Source organism: Scyliorhinus torazame, chromosome 10 (genome assembly GCF_047496885.1).
Source record: "Scyliorhinus torazame isolate Kashiwa2021f chromosome 10, sScyTor2.1, whole genome shotgun sequence".
Taxonomy (NCBI): Eukaryota; Metazoa; Chordata; class Chondrichthyes; order Carcharhiniformes; family Scyliorhinidae; genus Scyliorhinus; species Scyliorhinus torazame.
The window spans coordinates 38,569,053-38,588,424 of record NC_092716.1 but is presented as its reverse complement, the minus strand read 5'-3'; the positions used below and the strand labels follow the sequence as shown (position 1 = coordinate 38,588,424).

Here is a 19,372-nt window from a genome sequence, read left to right as displayed (position 1 = left end):
CGAATAAAACCCCGCGGGTCAAGAAAATGTTGTTGGAGCGCAGTCGGGGGGAGGGTGGGTTGGCGCTGCCGAACATCTGCAACTACTACTGGGTGGCGAATATAGTGATGATTAGGAAGTGGGTAATGGGGGAGGGGTCGGCATGGGAGCGGATGGAGATGGCGTCATGCAAAGGCACCAGTTTGGGAGCACTGGTAACGGAACCTCTGCCGTTCTCGCCAGCCCGGTACTCCATTAGCCCGGTGGTGGTGGTGGCATTGAGGATCTGGGGGCAATGGAGGAGGTACAAGAAGGTGGAGGGTGTGTCAGTTTGGACCCCGATTTGCAATAACCACAGGTTCGCGGTGGAGAGGATAGATGGCGGGTTCCGAAGTTGGCAGAGAGCAGGAATTAGACGGATGGGAGATCTATTCATAGAAGGGAGTTTCCCCAGTCTGAAGGCGGTGGAGGATAAGTTCAAGCAGCCGCCGGGGAATGGTTTCAGATATTTACAAGTCTGGGACTTTCTGAGGAAACAGGTGTTGGCTTTCCCGCTGATCCCGCCACGAGGGATACAGGACAGAGTAGTGTCCGGTACCTGGGTGGGGGAGGGGAAAGTGTCGGATATCTATCAGGGGTTGTTGGAGGCGGAGGAGACCCCGGTGGAGGAACTGAAGGGCAAGTGGGAAGACGAGCTAGGTGGGGAGTTGGAGGCGGGTCTGTGGGTGGATGCCCTAAGCAGGGTTAATTCCTTCTCATCATGTGCCAGGCTCAGTCTAATACAGTTTAAAGTGGTACACCGGGCACACATGACGGCGGCGGGGATGAGCAAGTTTTTTGGGGTAGAAGACAGATGTGCGAGGTGTGCGTGAAGTCCAGCAAACCATGTCCATATGTTTTGGGCATGCCCGAAGCTTGGAGGGTTCTGGCCGGGGTTTGCCAAGGCAATGTCCAAGGTGCTAGGTACGCGGGTGGTGCCGAGACCAGAGCTGGCGATTTTTGGAGTGTCAGAAGACCCGGGAGTTCAGGGAGTGAAAGAGGCCGACGTTTTGGCCTTTGCCTCCCCGGTAGCCCGGAGACGGATCCTTTTAATGTGGAGGGACTAGAAGCCCCCGAGTGTGGAGACTTGGGTCAGTGACATGGCTGGGTTTCTCAAGCTGGAGAAAATAAAGTTTGCCTTGAAGGGGTCAATGTTGGGGTTCTCTCGGAGGTGGCAGCCTTTCGTCGACTTTCTCGGGGGAAATTAAAATGTCAGCAGAAGCAGAATTCTGAAGTGGGGGAGGGGGTTGGCGGGTATGTGCAATATGGTTAAGGGATGTACAGAAGGGGTTGGGTGGGAAAAGTCTAGTTTACCATGTTGATGTTTATGTTATTATTGTTTTGTTTGTTATTGTTATAAAAAGTTTGCAAATGCTTCAATAAAAAATATTTTTAAAAAAACATTAGCCAGTTCCCAGTGTCAGTACTTACTCTTTTTCAGCCGTTAGTTGGAGGATTTGCTTTGTTTGCTCTTTGATCTTATTTCCAAGTTTCTCATTGGCTTGCCTGTTTTAAAAAAAAGTGTTTTAATTAATTATAATCTGCACAGAAAAAACATTATAAAGAACCAACAAGGAATGATATTTTGGCCAGGAAGGCACCTCGGGTGATGTTGAGTGAAAGCATCAGTAATGTCCTGTTTTACATGCTGCATATTTTCTACCTTTTCAGCTTTCGTGTCAAAATTCAAGCACTTAGCTTTTTCTATGCTTATCATGTTATGAGAGAAAAACCTAATAGTTGAATAATTTTTAAAAATGTTTTAAAATGTCAAATTTGCAGGAGTTTTTGTAACATACACCAGAGGGTCGCCCACCTGACATTGATCATGGCAAAACATTTAGAAAAAAAGAAAAATAAGCAGCCATTTCCACCTTTTTAAAAGAATTGCATCGTCTTGCTCTAATCTGGTTGGAGTTGCTATTACTATGGTTTTGTGTTAGGTAAATATCAGCATATATCCATAAATATTGGGCTGGTTTCTCGCTATATCAGAAACGCAAATCGCGATTGGGCGGTGAATCGGGTGTCACGTGCAAGTCGAGGTTTGTGCTCAGCACCAATTCCAAAGCCATGCCTCCCTGGGAGCGAAAACAAGGTTTGCGCCCCGTGCCCGGGGGGGGGGGGGGCGGGGGGGGTGACATGCAGAACCGGCACTTGCATGTGTTTAAATGTAATTAGCAAGTCGGCCATTTCATCCTCCGCTCTTCCGCGATGCTCCACCGCGATGCAGGCGCGAATTACTACAGGTATTTACAAATGAGTACAGGGCTCCATGGCTGTGGAAGGGGGGCTAAAAAGACACTGAAATCTATTGAAAACTGGCAGGCTTGTTGGGAGGGGGGTGGCAGCACGGGCTGGGGGCAGAAGCAGGAGCAACCTGGTGCCAAGTTCATGGACTCAGAGTGTCCCCCTTGGGATCGGGGTGGCCTCAGATTGCCATTGCTGCAGTCTATCTTTTAAACGCAACCCTTTGGTGCTACTTACAGGCTCCTGGCTGCTCACACAGCTGAGTGCTGCCTCTATGCTTTGAATGCTCAGAAGGCCTCTGGGCAATTGAGACTCCACCCAGGCCATCCATCTGGACACCCTCATATTCCAGCTGTATCATCAAGGGGATGGGTGTAGTCAAGTCAATCAGGGGCCAACAGGTGATGGCACTCCTCAGAAGTGCTGCCCCACTGCAGATGAAGCAGGTGATCAGCAGAGCTCGCCCCAACCAGAAGACACCTGCACTGTGACATTTGGAGCCCTCTCAGGGCAGAGGCCTCACAGTGACTCCCACCCCTCCAGATCCCCAGCTGTCTCCTCCTGGTGAGGCTTACAGTGCTGACTGCCTCTGCCACCACTTCCCGGGCGGTGTTCAGGAAGGCAGGCTTGAGTCTGCGACCCACCCTGGGGTAGAGGGCGTCTATCTCTCTGCTCACTGGCATGGAGTATGGGTCCACCTAGGACTTCCGGCTCGGGGGAGCAGCTCTTCTGTGAGCCATCTTCATGGTTGCAGTGAATGCGTGGTAAGTGGAATGCTTAAAAACATCTCCAGCAGCCAGACTCTTTAGCACTAACTCAGGCTCCAGTGGTTACAATGCATGTTGGGCTGGGAATTGCCCTGAATTCACTTCCGCAGAGTGCTGATCCATTTGCATGGTTGACTCTCTTACCGAGTCTTGCCCCCAACGGGAACGCAAATCAAATGCAATTCTGTCCCAGCGGTAACACTTCGGGCGGGATTCTCGGTTCCCCGCAGCCATTTCGTATTAGGTGATCGGGCGGAGAATCCCTTTTTACGATGGAATCAGGGGCGGCGTTTGTTCCGCCCCCTCCAAAACGGCATCATCGACGAGCAGGCCGCATATCGTTGGGACGGCCTCAAGATGTCACCTGAAGGCGCTCCCCCGATGCTCCGCCCCCAATGGGCCGGGTTCTCGACCGCGCGGTTGACTCATGGTCTCAGCGGTCAGGAACCCGGCGTGGCGGCTGCGGACTCTGTCCCGCACCGCCACAGTTGGGCGCGAACCGTGCTGCTGACCAGGGGGGCTTTGGCGAGGGCCGGGGGGACTGGTGGGGGGTTGCCTCGGGGGTGGCGAGGGGGTGTCCAGGGAGGCACTATCTGGCATGTTGGGTCTGCGCACGGCCAGCGCCATGTTGTATGGCGCGACTGCTGCAGGTTGTCGCTGTGTGCATCTGCAGCCACGGACCTGTCAATTCTCCGGCCGCTTCTGTCGTGGAAGCCGAGCGTTTTATGTGGCACAGCTGCTAATCCCTCACCGGTTGGCGGATCGGCGCTGGGGCTGATTTTTTTGACGTAAAACGCCACGGATCCTCCGGACATAGCTTGGAATTCGGAGAAGTCTCCCAAATGGAGAATCCTGCCCATTATTTTACCTTTCCGTTTCTAGGTTACATTAGTTATTCTAGCTTTATTTTTATCAAATAAAACAGATCAGTGACTGTTTACTGCCATTCAGACTTGGTGAATAGTCATTCTTCAAAATTGCTATCTATAGTTAGGGATTGGCCTGGGGAGTTTCATTTAATTCAATTTTAAACATTCAATTCTGATATAAAATACATTTAATATGTACAGAATAAAGATAACAACATACTCAGGGGGTTTAGATTATGTCATGAATGATGAAAACATAGCTTGAACGGTTTGTGAAGTTTATTTGTGAGCTCAGGCATAGGGGCAGACACTCGATCCTACCGAATAAAATACACACACTCAGGGCATCGCTGGACCCAATTTAACCATGCCAGTGTTTCAATTGATTCACAATCCTTCTTCTTGATCAGAAATGGTGTGACAGACAGCACAATAATCGGATTCATATCAAAGTCATGTGATTGATGCAATTTTGTTGCTAAGCATTAAATGATGTTCGTGCGACACACAACGATCCCTTTATTAGATTATTTTTGTATTAATTGATTTAACCTAAGGCTAATGGTATCGCATTATCAATGGGATGAGCTTTGTGATGCTGCTTATTTCTGTGATGCGATTAGACAATGTCAGTCACATTACTCAGTAACACTGGACTGGGTGGTTACTTAGCAACAATCACAGTGTTCTCATAGACCAATCACAGGGTACAACAAAACACTGCTCAAAAACAACACTCAATTCTGGCATTTTGTTTAGTAATGGATAGTTTGGAATTACCCTAAAAGCAAGATTTTTAACATCCAGTTCTAGTTTGATTTAAATATATTGAAGATATACAAAATAAAGATGCAATAGACTCAAGAGGTAGAGATTATGTTATGAATAATGAGAACATAGCTTGAATGGTTGGTGAAGTTTTTCTGTTCTCATAAAGGATGCATTCCCAGAGAGTTTTATTCAATATAAAAATACTTAATAATCCTTTTGAGTGAAGTTAGTCATCCAGGTTCATATCGTCTATTGTGTCATTTTCCCTTCACCATCACTAGCTGCTAATATTGTGAACAAATGTTGTCACATTACATTATATCCCATAATGATAAGTTTGTTTTTATGCAGACTTAATTCCATCTATTTTATTTTAAATAAATCAGGTAAAAGGGGAAAAATATCCGCTCATTTTTAATATTTTTTTAGATATGAGATTAGACATGATGGGAGAGGGAGCAATAAGCATTTTGGCAGCCTGAGTGGCTCGATTGGTGACACAGGAAAGACCCAAGTGCTAGAAGGCCCTGGGTTCAAGTTCAACTCTTGGATTTATTGGCCACAGAAGGAACTTTCATCTGGGAGATAGCATGTTGTAATCAGTCTGCAAAATGCTTCCAACACACCACACTATTATTCAAGGGTGAAAAGAGTGAAGATATGCAAAAAACCCCAAGTATTTTGATAATTGAAGTATCAGACCTACATTAAATCAACATAGAAAAAATCATTAGTTCTGTTTATTAATTCTCACAACAATAATCCATTGTCTCAGCATTTGCTCAGATGTTTGTGCTCTAGTATTGGTCAAAGCTCCTGAACTGCTAGCTCAATAGCACACACATTTGAAACATTCCAGGATATTAATCAGTTTCATGACTTAATTAGTATGTCTTTGCAGACAATAAAATAAATTGAAATAATTTTTTAAAAATGTACTTACTTTTGGTCCTTTACCCACTGATTAACATTTGCTACAACCAGCTCACTTTCTCGATGTAATCTTGAGCTGTCTGACCTTGCACCATGTAGGGAGTTTCGTAAGGTCTCAAGCTAAAACAATCCAAAAAAATGTAGGTTAGAATAAACTGACTGCAATAAATTTAAACATTGTGTATAACAATAAAAATACTGATGGTGCAGTGATAGTGAGCTGGAGCGTGGGTTTGTGACTTTACTTGTTGACTTCCTATTTCTGTCTACATAGATATGGGGGGAAAACTGCTCAGCGGACACAAGAGAATTCCCAGCACAGATGGATGGAAAATCGGAGGGGAGGTCATACTGACTGCTTTTGGGCAACTTATTTTCAGAGCGGTTTTGGCATAGGCCTAACACCAAGTTACAATGGCCTGGATTTTGCAATTGTAATGAAAACTGTCATTGCTTGCTGTCATTAAAATGTGAAACTAACAGCAAGTTAGTTACAGTTAAATATGGAAGAGTTGAAGCTGCTGTTGGTGATTCTCTGCTCCGACACAAGGTGACAGCAATTTTCTAGAAATCACTGAATTGATGGGAATTTCTCCAGGGCCGGTGCAGACTTGATGGGCCGAATGGCCTCCTTCTGCACTGTAAATTCTATGTTCTATGTTCATGTAATATTGCTGTGAAAACATGTGGAACGTTTACCCATGTTAATTGGATGTAACTGGATATAAAGGTGTATACAGTCATACTTGTGAGCAACTTCTCTGGCCCTGGTAAACTACTTTTGTATTTGAGTAATGTTGCTTTTCTTCATTGTGACAACATTTCCACAGTAGCTTAATACATTTTTTTCCAAAGTCTGTTTATGCTTTTAATACATATGTCCCAATCTTTATTTTGTTTTTTGTAAAACTGTATTAAGTGAAGTATGATTAGTGCATTTTACTTCCTGGTCTGCTGTCTTTGAGAATTCTCCAATGTGATTGGCTGCTTACACTGCTTAATGACATATCTGTTGCTGGATTTATGGAGATCCCTTCAACTTGGTACCAGATTCAACTCAACCAATTCATGTGGGTGATGCACGATCAATGACCACTAAAGCGAGGTTGTAGTCCAACTGAAGGCTTTAATAAGCTAGATGTTTCCCCCAGCAGCTCAGGTACAGAATGAAGGCTGCTGGGGCGGCACAGGCTCTTATACCCCACCTAGCAGGGCAGAGCTCCCATACATCTTAACCAATAGAAAGCATACAGTTTCCACCAATGGTGCTCCAACCTATCAGGTACCGTAATACCTCTACTACCACATTCACCCGTTAAAAAAAGAGTCCGGCGGGGGTGGTGGCCTGATACTACAAACATGGCAACGTGGTAGAATTAGTTATGGAGGTACCGTAATAGCTCCATACAGCATTTTGTAACTATTTACAATTCTGATAGCTATTTGCAATTTAAGATTTAAATTTAAAGTTTACAGTTTACAATTTAAAACGAAGCAATCAGTCGATTGGGGGCCCTGGTCGTCCTCTGTGATCGTCGGAGCTTTGGTGGCGACTCCGGTGGAGGCTTGGGCGTCTGTGACTCCGGGAGCGTGGCTTCGATCTCCATGGCAGCTTCGGCACCCCTAGACGGCGCTGGTGGGGAAAACGGTTGACCTGGGAAGGGAGCGCCTGCGGGGTGCGTCAATGGGTGGGGGGGCCTAGACGGCGCCGGCGGAAGGACTGATCCTCCTGTAAGGTGCCCTGGTGGAGGGGAGGGTGGGACTGGTGGCTGGGGTGTGCGTGGGGCTCCGGCGGGCACCAGGTCTCGTAGGCAGACTGTATCTTGTCGGCCGTCGGGGTATGCCACGTAGGCGTACTGGGGATTAGCATGGAGAAGATGGACCCTCTCGACCAACGGGTCCGACTTGTGCGCCCGCACGTGTTTTCGGAGCAGGATGGTCCGGGTGCTGCCAGCCAGGTCGGGAGCGAGGTCCCAGAGGAGGACTTACTGGGGAAGACAAGGAGACGTCCGTGAGGTGGCTGGTTGGTGGTGGTACAAAGCAGTGACCGGATGGAGTGGAGGGCAACCGGGAGGACTTCCTGCCAGCGGGAGACTGGGAGGTTCCTGGACCGTAGGGCCAGTAGGACGGTCTTCCAGACCGTTCCGTTCTCCCTCTCTACCTGTCCGTTACCCCGGGGGTTGTAACTGGTCGTCCTGCTCGTGGCGATGCCCTTGCTGAGCAGGAATTGACGCAGTTCGTCACTGATAAAGGAGGACCCCCTATCAATATGTATGTAAGCGGGGAACCCGAACAGTGCAAAGATGCTATGGAGGGCCTTGATGATGGTGGTTGCGGTCATGTCGGGGCAGGGGATGGCGAATGGGAACCGGGAGTACTCGTCAATCACGTTCAGGAAGTACGTGTTGCGGTCGGTGGAGGGGAGGGGGCCTTTGAAGTCCATGCTGAGGCGTTCAACGGGACGGGAAGCCTTTATCAGGTGCGCTTTCTCTGGCCGGTAGAAGTGCGGTTTGCACTCCACGCAGATTTGGCAGTCCCTGGTGGCTGTCCTGACCTCCTCGATGGAGTAGGGCATTTGCGGGTCTTGACAAAATGGAAAAAGCGAGTGACCCCGGGTGGCAGAGGTCCTCGTGGAGGGCTCGGAGGCGGTCCACTTGTGCGGTGGCACACGTGCCGCAGGACAGGGCGTCAGGAGGCTCATTTAGCTTCCCGGGACGGTACAAGATCTCGTAGTTGTAGGTGGAGAGTTTGATCCTCCACCGCAAGGTCTTGTCGTTTGTTATCTTGCCCCGCTGTGCATTATCGAACATGAAGGCAACCGACTGTTGGTCAGTGAGGAGTGAATCTCCTGCCGGCCAGGTAATGTCTCCAATGTCGCACAGCTTCTACTATGGCCTGGGCCTCCTTTTCGACTGAGGAGTGGCGGATTTCGGAAGCATGGAGGGTACGTGAGAAGAAGGCCACGGGTCTGCCCGCTTGGTTGAGGGTGGCCGCCAGAGCTACTTCAAACGCGTCGCTCTCGACCTGAAAGGGGAGGGACTCGTCGATGGCGTGCATCATGGCCTTTGCAATGTCTGCTTTGATGCCGCTGAAGGCGTGGCAGGCCTCTATCGACAGGGGAAAAGCTGTGGATTGGATCAGGGGACGGGCCTTGTCCACATAGTTGGGGACCCACTGGGCGTAGTAACTGAAAAACCCTAGGCAGCGCTTCAGGGCCTTGGAGCAGTGAGGGAGGGGGAACTCCATAAGGAGGCGCATGCGTTCAGGTCGGGACCTATTACTCCATTTCGCACTACGTAGCCGAGGATGGCTAGGCGGTCGGGGCTAAACGCGCATTTATCCTTGTTGTCTGTAAGGTTAAGGATTTTTGCGGTCTGGAGGAATTTTCGGAGGTTGGTGTCATGGTTCTGCTGGTCGTGGCCGCAGATGGTGACATTATCGAGATACGGGAATGTTGCCCGTAAACCGTACCCGTCAACCATTCGGTCCATCTCGCGCTGGAAGACCGAGACCCCGTTGGTGACAACCAAGGGAAAAACCCTTAAGAAGTGGTAGAGCCGCCCATCTGCCTCGAAGGCAGTGTATTTGCGGTCACTAGTGCAGATGGGGAGCTGGTGGTAGGCGGACTTGAGATCCACCGTGGAGAAGACCTTATAATGCGTGATCCTGTTTACCACGTCGGATATGCGGGGGAGAGGGTACGCGTCTAGCTGCGTAAATCTGTTGATGGTCTGACTGTAGTCGATGACCATCCTATACTTCTCCCCGGTCTTTACCACCACTACTTGAGCTCTCCAGGGGCTGTTACTAGCTTCAATGACCCCTTCCCTCAGTAGCCCTTGGACCTCTGACCCAATAAAGATCCGGTCCTGGGCACTGTACCGTCTGCTCCTGGTGGCGACGAGTTTGCAATCCGGGGTGAGGTTCGCAAACAGGGAAGGCGGGTTGACCTTCAGGGTCGCGAGGCCGCAGACAGTGCAAGGGGGCATAGGGCTGCCGAATTTGAAGGTTAGACTTTGGAGGTTACACTGGAAGTCTAAACTCAGGAGTGTGGCCGCGCAGAGGTGGGGAAGGACGTAGAGACAGAAATTTTGTAACTCCCTTCCCTTGACTGTGAGGTTTGCTACACAAAACCCCTTTATCTCCACTGAGTGTGAACCGGAGGCCAGGGAGATTTTTTGATTAACGGGGTGGATGAGGAGAGAACAGCGCCTTACCGTGTCGGGGTGTATGAAGCTCTCCGTGCTCCCAGAGTCGATTAGGCAGGACGTCTCGTGCCCGTTGATGAATACAGTCGTTGTAGCAGTTGAGAGTGTTTGAGGCCGGGCCTGATCCAGAGTCACCGAGGCTAATCACAGCAGTTGAGAGTTCTCTTCGGGCACTGCGTGGTCAACTGAGCTGGGGTCCTGGGGGTTCATCCAAGATGGAGGCTCCCATTGGTTGTACATGGTTGGGGGTGCACAAAACTGCAGCGCCCATCCCTCTAACGTGGCGTCCGCGGGACACGATGGCGGCACCCGGGGTCCGCACATGGCCCTGGAGTAGGAAGATGGCGGCAACCGCTGGCCGCACGGGGACCGTGGAGAGGTTTGTGGTGGCGGTCCGCATTCGCCGCCGGACACCGTGACAACCGCATGGGCCTGACATATCCCCACGAAATGGCCCTTTTTGCTGCATCCCTTGCAGGTGGATGCGCGGGTCGGGCAGCGCTGGCGGGGGTGCTTGGCCTGCCCGCAAAAGTAGCAGCGGGGTCCCCCGGCTGCCTTGCAGCGCAGGCTTGTGGGGGGATGGAGGATGTCTCGGGGTCAGCTGCGGAGGGGTTCCATGCTGCCCAAGGGAACGTAAGTGCGGGCGTTCCTGGAGGCCACGTCCAGGGAGCCTGCAAGGGCCCGTGCCTCCTTGAGACCCAGAGTACCTTTTTCTAGCAGTCGCTGGCGGATTTGTGAGGATAGTATACCTGCCACAAAAGCGTCCCGGACCAAGAATTCAGTGTGTTTGCTCGCCTAAACTTGCGGGCAGCTGCAGTTTCTCGCCAACACCAGGAGTGCACGGTAGAATTCTTCCAGCGATTCCCCAAGTGTTTGTCGCCTTGTTGCTAGCAGGTGCCGGGCGTAGACGTGGTTTACCGGGCGAATATAATGTCCTTTTAGCAGCTCTATTGCGGCATCGACGTCTTCCGCTTCCTCGATGAGGGTGTAAATCTCCGGGCTCACTCTTGAGTGCAGGACTTGCATTTTCTGCTCTCCCGTGGGTGTGTTTTTGGCCGTCCCGAGATACCCTTTAAAGCACGCCAGCCAGTGCTTGAAGATTGCCGCTGAGTTCGCCACGTGGGGGCTGAGTTGCAGACACTCCAGCTTGATTCAGAGCTCCATCCTTTTTTTTAAAACTCTAGCTTATTAAATTGATGCACGATCAATGACCACTAAAGCAAGGTTGTAGTCCAACTGAAGGCTTTAATAAGCTAGATGTTTCCCCCAGGAGCTCAGGTACAGAATGAAGGCTGCTGGGGCGGCACGGGCTCTTATACCCCACCTAGCAGGGCGGAGCTACCATACATCTTAACCAATAGAAACCAATAGTGCTCCAGCCTATCAGGTACCGTAATACCTCTACTACCACAGTGGGCAACTTCCTTTGAGGTCAGTGGAAAGCGCTGTCACTTTGCCATTGATCACAAAATCTGGGTCCATCTTTTTTAAATGAAATGAGTGCTATTTTTTGTTAAATGTATCCCTAGTCTTCACAGGGATTCTTAGACATTAATTTTTGAATCATTTTTGTTGTTATCAATGCATTATCATAAAATCTTTAAGGCTGTGCCATTACAAGTCCATGGTGCATCTATTCCAGTGATGAAAAAATGCAAATGAATCAGTAAAATAATCCAAGAAGAAAATAATCAATTACATTGACGGTCACAGGGCGAGATCCTCAGGACTCGTTCGCGCAGGTGAAAATCTCGTTATGGCCGTTAACTCTCGTGAGAGGGCCATAAAAGGATTTGTGGGGGCGGGATTTCAGTTGTGAGACTCTCCCCCCCCCCCCATTACCATGAAATGGCTACATTTGAATATTATTTAAAACGGCTGAACACTGTTGCTTCTGGGATTGTTGAACGCTCCCCCCTGCCAACACGCCGGCGGGAATCACGCCGGTTTCCAAAAACGGAAACCAGCCATGAAAATCATGCCAAGGGCGTGGAGGTGAATGTAGCCCCTGGATGGTGTCAACGTGGTTGGGCAGTGCGGGCGGTGTCAACCTGACGGGGGAGATGACCCAACTATTGAGTGTTGGGGGGTGTGGGGGGAGGTAGGCCCTCTGTGTTTGAGGATTGAGGGTGTTCCCCATGTCCTGTTCACTTTGAGATTTGGGCACCCTTTGTGGTCCTGATCTCTGAATTCCAGCTTTGTCAGCATGTTTAGGCCCTGATGTATGATCCTCGCCAGCACTTTGAAATTGCAGAATGCTGTTTGATCTGGCTAGAAAAGGCAGCTGTGAAACCAGCGAATTTCACACCGCTTTTCTCACCTGATCCAGCATTTTGTGCAATTTTGCGCATAGAGTTTGCGAGCCTGAGTGATTGGGGTACCTTTTAAAACTTAGTAACTCAGTTACAAAAATGTAAAGAGGATGAATGTGAAGGGTTTTTGTCCAAGTGAGAATAGTTCTGCAGAACCTAGAATTTCATTCGATTCTTTTCATGGTTAATCTCCAAGATTATTCAGCGGTAACCTAAAGCAATGGATCCTCTGCAAAGTGCCATGAATACCCGATGAAGAGAGGATACCTTTGATATGAATAGTTAACATCCACAATTCTTTCCAGCTAAGACTTGGGCACATTTCTTTGAAGCAATATTGTATCAATTCTTAATTTCACTAGATTTTATGTTCCTTTACTCAGCCTCGACACGGAGGGGAGTGATGACATGCCTCCTGGGTTTGGGTGCTAAGTACTACTTGGGAAATAATGTTTAGTTTTGTGTTTCTTCCAGCCCATCTACACTCAAAATAGTTTAGCACTGTCACAGGTTTCCATTTTATGGGTACATATTTTGACATACAGATGTTATGAACTCTACAAGTTCCACAGTCTTGTTAGAAATCAAGTACTGCAGCACTGAGGCATGGGTAATTTTGAATAAATAAATTACAGGCAAATCAAAATAATTTTCAGCATCATGGGCTGATGAAGCTGATAATCTGTACAGGACAGGTTGCTAACTTGCACTGCAAGCCATAATTAAAGTTGTATATTTGAAGAATACTCAACTCATATAATTTTTATATTTATATAGTACAAAAATCCTTTCATAGACTCTAAAGAATTAGTAGAGCTTGATTCTTGTTTTATGACCGATATTTTAGTCCCTTTGCCTAGCAATTCATTCTGTCGATTCACCATTGCTATTAAAATTCATATTGAAGAAAAAAACAGTCTGGTTTGACACAAAATGTATGTGTCCTGTTCAAATGAAGTCAAACAACATTTCCGTAGTCATTTATTAACAGAAGGCCCTTTCTGAAATTGAGCCACTTCAGTCTAAATTTTCCATTACACTTAATTACCCAGCTAAACATTCCAATATCAAGAATAGACACTAACAGAGAACATGATAGAAATAAGGTGGAAGAAAAATCACTCTCTGGCGACATGAATTGTAACACATAGCTGAAGCACTGACTAACACACTTTTCAACATCAATTTAAAGCCAGGCTATGTGGACAAGGGGTGATGTAATGAATATGGCAATTTTAGCCATTGTCGATGGCATGCTATATAACAGCTGTCATGGCTGACAACATTCTGAATTCACTTTTTGTCCAGCTGATGCACATCTCATGGGAGTGTCAGGGAACAGACAGCTAGTAAAGGAATACAGTGTCTTGTTTTAATAGAAATGTTCATGCAATGAAAATAGATTGAGCCATAACCTATATTTCTTATAATGAAAACTCCACTAAACAGTATCTTTGAGAACAAATCAAAATGGCTCCTTAAGCAGATACTGATCAGTGATTTGTGTTTAAGGGAAGCTGCTTAATCCACCTGAAGCTCCATTTAATTAAGATAGAAAGAAGCTATTATGCAAAAAAACCGATTCTTTTGTTTAAACAGGTGCCTTTTTAACTATGGGCGCTAAAGAAAAATGCTGTTCACCTAAGGCACAGTACTCTTCATTCGTTGAATGCTGATTTCCTTTTAATACAAGACAGTCTAAGGGCCAACTATGTACTTGCGTCTTTCATTTACTTACAAGAAGCGCAATTACATTTTCAAAACAGTTATGCAGCTCTCTTGCATCATTTGTTTTTTTCACTTTGCTTCCAGTCATTCTTTTTACCTCTGTCCTTCTTTGATTGAAACGTGGAACAAACTCAATGCAATTTAAAAAAAATGTTTACATGCATTTTTAAGCAACGGCAAAAAACGGCAGTGTAAATCTCAGAAGTGTTCTATATATGTCTTAAAAATTAGAATTCAATTGACTAGTAGTGAAGACTAAAGACTAAGGCTGGGATTTTCCCATTCGGGGCCCACCGATCGGCGGGCCGGCCTCTCCCCGCCCCCCAGGCCTACTTCCTGGTGCGGCCGGCCCCTGAACACTGACATCATGTTGGTCGGGGCTGGCGCGCGAAAGAAGTCCGCCGCGCATACACAGGTTGGCGCGGCCCAACTGCGCATGCGCGGGTTGGCACGGCGCCCATTTGGCGGTGCAAAAAGAGGCTGGAGCGGCATGAACCGCTCCAGCGCCGTGCTGGCGCCCTATGGGGGCCAGAATCGGTCGTACCCGGGCCCGGTTCGCACCGTTGTGAAACGCGGTGGCGTACACGACGGCGCTAACACTTGGGCTCCATATTGGAGAATCGCCCCCTAAAACGTTTGATGAGCTTATGGAGTTAGTGGGGCAACAATTTAATCCAAACCCATCGGAAACAGTACACCGGTACCGGTTTAATACCCCAGAAAGAATTGGGCGAGTCCATCACTCTTATCGAGCCTGCGACAAATTGCTGAGTTCTGTGCATATGGCGTTGCCTTATCTGAAATGCAACATGATTGCTTGGTTTATGGCATTCACAATGCGGCCTCGCAGAAGAAGCTGCTGGCCAAACCTTCTCTAACTTTGCAACAGGCCATCGAAATTGCGCTCTCCCACGAAAGCGTAGAGTGGGGAGTGCAGGAGATATAGGGAATGGAGGCGAACACATCAGGGCGTGCCTCATCCTGTCCTGGGGTCCCTCCTGGCCTGCCACCTTGCCCTGGACAGAACATCATAAAGGCCCAACCCAGTGGCTGAAGAACAAGCCTCCGGGCGGGAGTCTTCCCCGGAGTCCAAGAGGGTGAGCCAGGCCGTTGTGGGACTTGTGGTTGCTGATCCTGGTGTGAGAACAGGCCATGGGTGAACCAGAAGTCTAGATGCCCCGCTGGAGGCCACTGCCAGGCCCGGGCCAGTACTTTCCAGTTAAAGGAGGAGGGCGACTGAATGCGGTTGTATTGTGTAGCAGCCCCCCCGAGTGGCCACATTGTTGCGGTGCGTGTGAACGGATACCTGCTCGACATGGAGTTGAACCCCGGCACAGCAGTTTCCGTAATCAGTCAGCAGACATTTGACTGCATTAAGATGGGTGTTTAGACTCTGGATTTGGTGAGTACCCAGGCCAGATTGGCTACCTATATGGGAGAACCATTGGATATAGTAGGTACTACTATGACCCCGGTGGTTTGATAAACAGTCAGTGGCAGCACATTCTTTAGACAAATTCCGGCGGTTTGGCCGAGGTGTTGGGGAAATACCCCGAGGTGTTCCAACCCGAATTAGGGAGGTTAAAAGGGGCTGTGGCCCGCATACAAGTCGACCTGGAGGCCCCTCCTCGATATTTCCGGGAACCTATGCCTTGTTCGTAAAGGTGGAGACAGAACTCGGTTGGTTGGAGTTCTTGGGTATCATCAGACCCGTCCGTTTCGCTGATTGGGCTGCGCCAGTGATACCGGTTCATGAAGCTGGACAAAATGGTTTGTTTATGCGGAGACTACAGTAAACATGGCTACCCCATGCCCCACATTGAGGATCTCTATGCGAAGCTTGCTGGGACATTCGTTCACAAAGCTCGACATGAACCATGCTTATATGCAGCTTGAGTTGCATCCTGCCACTCGTCGCCATCAACACACACTGGGGCCTATACGAGTATACACGGCTGCCTTTCGGAGTGACCTCCGCCTGTGCTATTATGCAGCTCATGATGCGGGCATCCTGAGTGGGCTCCCGCGTGTAGCTGTTTATTTAGATGACGTGCTGGTCATGGGTGCTTCTGAGCACGAGCACTTGGATAACCTGGAGACTGTTGAAGAGGTTAGCTGAAGCTGGTGTTCGCCTATGGAGAGCCAAGTGCATGTTTAACACGATCAGGTGGATCGTAATGGCCTCCAGCCCGTTGCAGAGAAGGTGCGTGCCATCCAGCAGGCCCCCTCCCTGACAAATGCCTCAGAACTTCAATCTTTCCTTGGTTGTCTTCCGGGTTACTCACCCATTACGATCCAGCCAGGCCCTTGTTCATCACATGTGACGCTTCCCCCTATGGAATTGGGGTTTTTCTGTCCCACCGAATGGAGGACAGACGGGAATGGCTGATAGCCTCATGGAAGTTGGCTGCGGCGAAGAAAAAGTACATACAGATAGAGAAGGAAGGGCTGGCAGTGGTGTACGCCGTGAAACACTTTCACCAGTCTGTCTGTGGCTGCCATTTTACGCTCATTTCGAATCATAAACCTTTGTTTGGACTTTTCAGAATGGATAAAGCGGTTCCAACCACTGCTTCCATGCGCATCCAGCGCTGGGCCCTATTACTCAACACTTACGAGTATTCTTTTGAGCATAGACCGGGGACTCAAATTGCAAATGCAGACGCTCTGAGCCAGTTGTCTTTAACGACAGGCTCCTTGTCGACCCCACAATGGCTGAAGTGGTCGCGACCCTGAATTTCTTGGACTCTTTGCCTGCCAATCTGTGAATGGCTCCAGACGGACCCGATCTTTTCCAAAGTTTGGTAAGTGGTCCCGGAAGAGAGACAGCATCGAAAGCTTCAGGCGAGTTGAAGGTATTTTCCTCCAAACTGTCTGAATTTACTGTGGAGAATGATATCCTGCTGTGGTGTATGCGCGTAGTCTTCCTGGAAAGGGGCAGGCGTTAATTCTGAAAGACATCTACAACGGTTATCTGGGCGTGTCCAAAATGAAAATGCTGGCACGCAGTTACGTATGGTCGCCAGGGCTTGAACGCGGACATCGATAGAATGGCCGCGCAATGCTCTGTTTGCCAAGAACATAAGGAGCCCCCGCCGGCTGCACCCCTGCATAATTGGGAATGGCCGGGCCAGCCATGGGCGCGGTTACATGCCGATTTTGCCAGTCCATTTCAGGGGTCCATGTCCCCAATAGCAATTGACACACATTCGAAGTAGCTTGAGGTACACAAGATGGCTGGAACCACACCCTGGGCGACCATCGAAAACATGTGTTTATCGTTTTGCATGCACAGCCTCCCTGAAGTGCATGTCACTGATATTGGCATTCCTTTCATGAGTGAGGAGTTCTCAATGTTTCTGAAGGCAAATGGGGTGCAGCATTATTTGTACCGCCCAAATACCATCCGGCTTCAATTAGTTTAGCGGAGCGAGCGGTGCAAACTTTTAAATGCGGCCTTAAGAATCAATCATCGGGAATCGATGGTCACCAGGCTGGCTCGTTTCCTGTTTAGTTATAGTGACTGGGGTAACCCCCACGGAATTACTGATGGCCAGAGACTTCGTACTTGCCTTAGCATGGCCTTTCCAGACATAGGTGCGAAGGTGTGACACAATCAGGAGCAGCAAAGGCATTGTCCCTCTCGGTGTTGAGCTTCCAGGCATTGTGTGACTCGATGTTTGTTCAAAACTTCGCCATGTGTCCAGTGCGCCTCCAGTGTCATCCTGCACCAAACAGGGAACGTGTCTCACCAGGTGCAAGCTCGAGGTCATACAATGAAAAAGCACCTCGGCCATCTTCGGTCCAGGAGGCCACTTCTTCAGAAAGTTCCTCGTCCTCGGAAGCATCTTCTAAAACCGATTCTGTTGCCTGGTCAAGCCATGGCGGAACCTCATCTTCAGAAACCTCTTCCAAAACAGCATGTGCAGACTTCCTTAAGATCCTAAATGATGTCCAGATTATGGAGATCGTTGACTCGGACTCGAAGATGGAAATATAGGCGATCTCCGATGGGGAGCCCTCGGATCCACAGCCTCTGGATCTGGAGCCACCGCGACATTCATTCCGGAGGCAACGTTTGCCCTTGAGATATACGCCACCAGGTGCCCAGCCAAATGTCAAGAGAATCGACCCTTCTGCGCCACGACCTTCAAAATATTTATCAGACTTTGGGGGAGGAAGGATGTTATAACCCACATGGGTCTCAGGGGTAGAGATGATCCACTACACTATAGAGCTTGCAGAATACAAGCTCCCCTGATAAGGGGGTGAGGGACCCTTAACACAGTTCATGTGCCTTTGTATAAAGGTGAGGCTCATGTGCTTCCTGAAGCCATCCTTGCGATACAGGACATGCCTGTGGGATCGCACTCTTCTAATCAAGGCCTCGAGGGCCAAGTGGGTGAAGTGGGGTGATGCCTTCCGCTTGAGGCTTTCAGCTTTCTACTTATGGGTATAAGACATCTGCAAAGGTCTCCTGGAGACTCGCGGGCTGGGGATAGCGAGATGTATGCGTTCGACTGATGTTTTATACGGACAAACCCTGGCAGCTGATTGTGGACGGACCAATCAGCTCCTGGCCTGACAGGTGACACTTGTAGCTACTTAAAATGGCCAACTCCCGATTCAAAATGGCGAACGGCAAAGGCTGATGGGAAAGTCAGCCAACAGGACAAAAACGAGCAGCTGCAGGTTGGCTGTGTATTTACCTCTGGAAAGGCCAGACAAAATCGATACCAGCAACCATCAGCATAACAAAACACCAGCCATCTGCATATTAATGAGCAATCCCCGGGAACAATGAGCAACATTTAGACACACAAAGCAAAACCAGACTCTTCGGCGCCAGCAGAAACCTACACAAAAGGAGGTGAACGATCACCTCAAGACCGCCCATCGATCAGGGAACCGCTCCAGCATTGGAGAAAATCGAACCAAGTGATTGGGACTGTAGCCACCTAAAATGGCTGATTCCCGATTAGAATGGTCAAACCCCGATCTAAAATGGCGAACAAAAGAGGCTGATGGGAAAATCAGCCAACAGGACTCAAACGGACAGCTGCAGGCAAAACAGTGTATTCGGCTCTGGAGAAGTCGGCCCAGACCGATACCTGCAGCCATTAACATCACAACAACCCAGCCATCTGCATACTAAGCAGCCATCCCCGGGAACAATTGCTACACATTAGCAACATAAAGCCGATCCAGACCTTTCGGCGCCAGCAGGGGCTGACACAAATGAAGGTAGACGACCACCCCCCGATCAAGGAATCGCCCCATTATTGGAGCATATCGAACCAAGTGATTGGGACCAAGTCCAATCACTTGGAACCAGGTACGAGGTCCGCCCCGAGAGACGGGAAGCCCCTGGGAACTATAAGAATAGGGGCCAAGTTCAGATCGACCCTTCTCTTCCTGCTCGCAACCTTCGAGACCCTTCGACAAAGAAAACTGTAAGTGTTACTCTAGCGATCGCTACCAGATAGGCGCTCCTGACTATCGACTTGTACCAGCTT

The 19,372-nt window shown here is 49.0% G+C and overlaps 1 protein-coding gene across 6 annotated transcripts in view; it reads right to left on the bottom strand.

Moving 5' to 3' along the window:
* Positions 1-19,372, bottom strand: part of pmfbp1 (polyamine modulated factor 1 binding protein 1) — a 1,352,449-nt gene that overhangs the window by 99,006 nt on the left and 1,234,071 nt on the right. For all 6 annotated transcript variants that reach the window (XM_072517945.1, XM_072517947.1, XM_072517950.1 and 3 more), the window contains 2 exons: positions 5,619-5,728; positions 1,450-1,524 (listed from right to left, as the gene is read on the bottom strand). In XM_072517945.1, the coding sequence (XP_072374046.1) occupies positions 1,450-1,524; positions 5,619-5,728 (185 nt within the window). The remainder of the gene's footprint in view (positions 1-1,449; positions 1,525-5,618; positions 5,729-19,372) is intronic.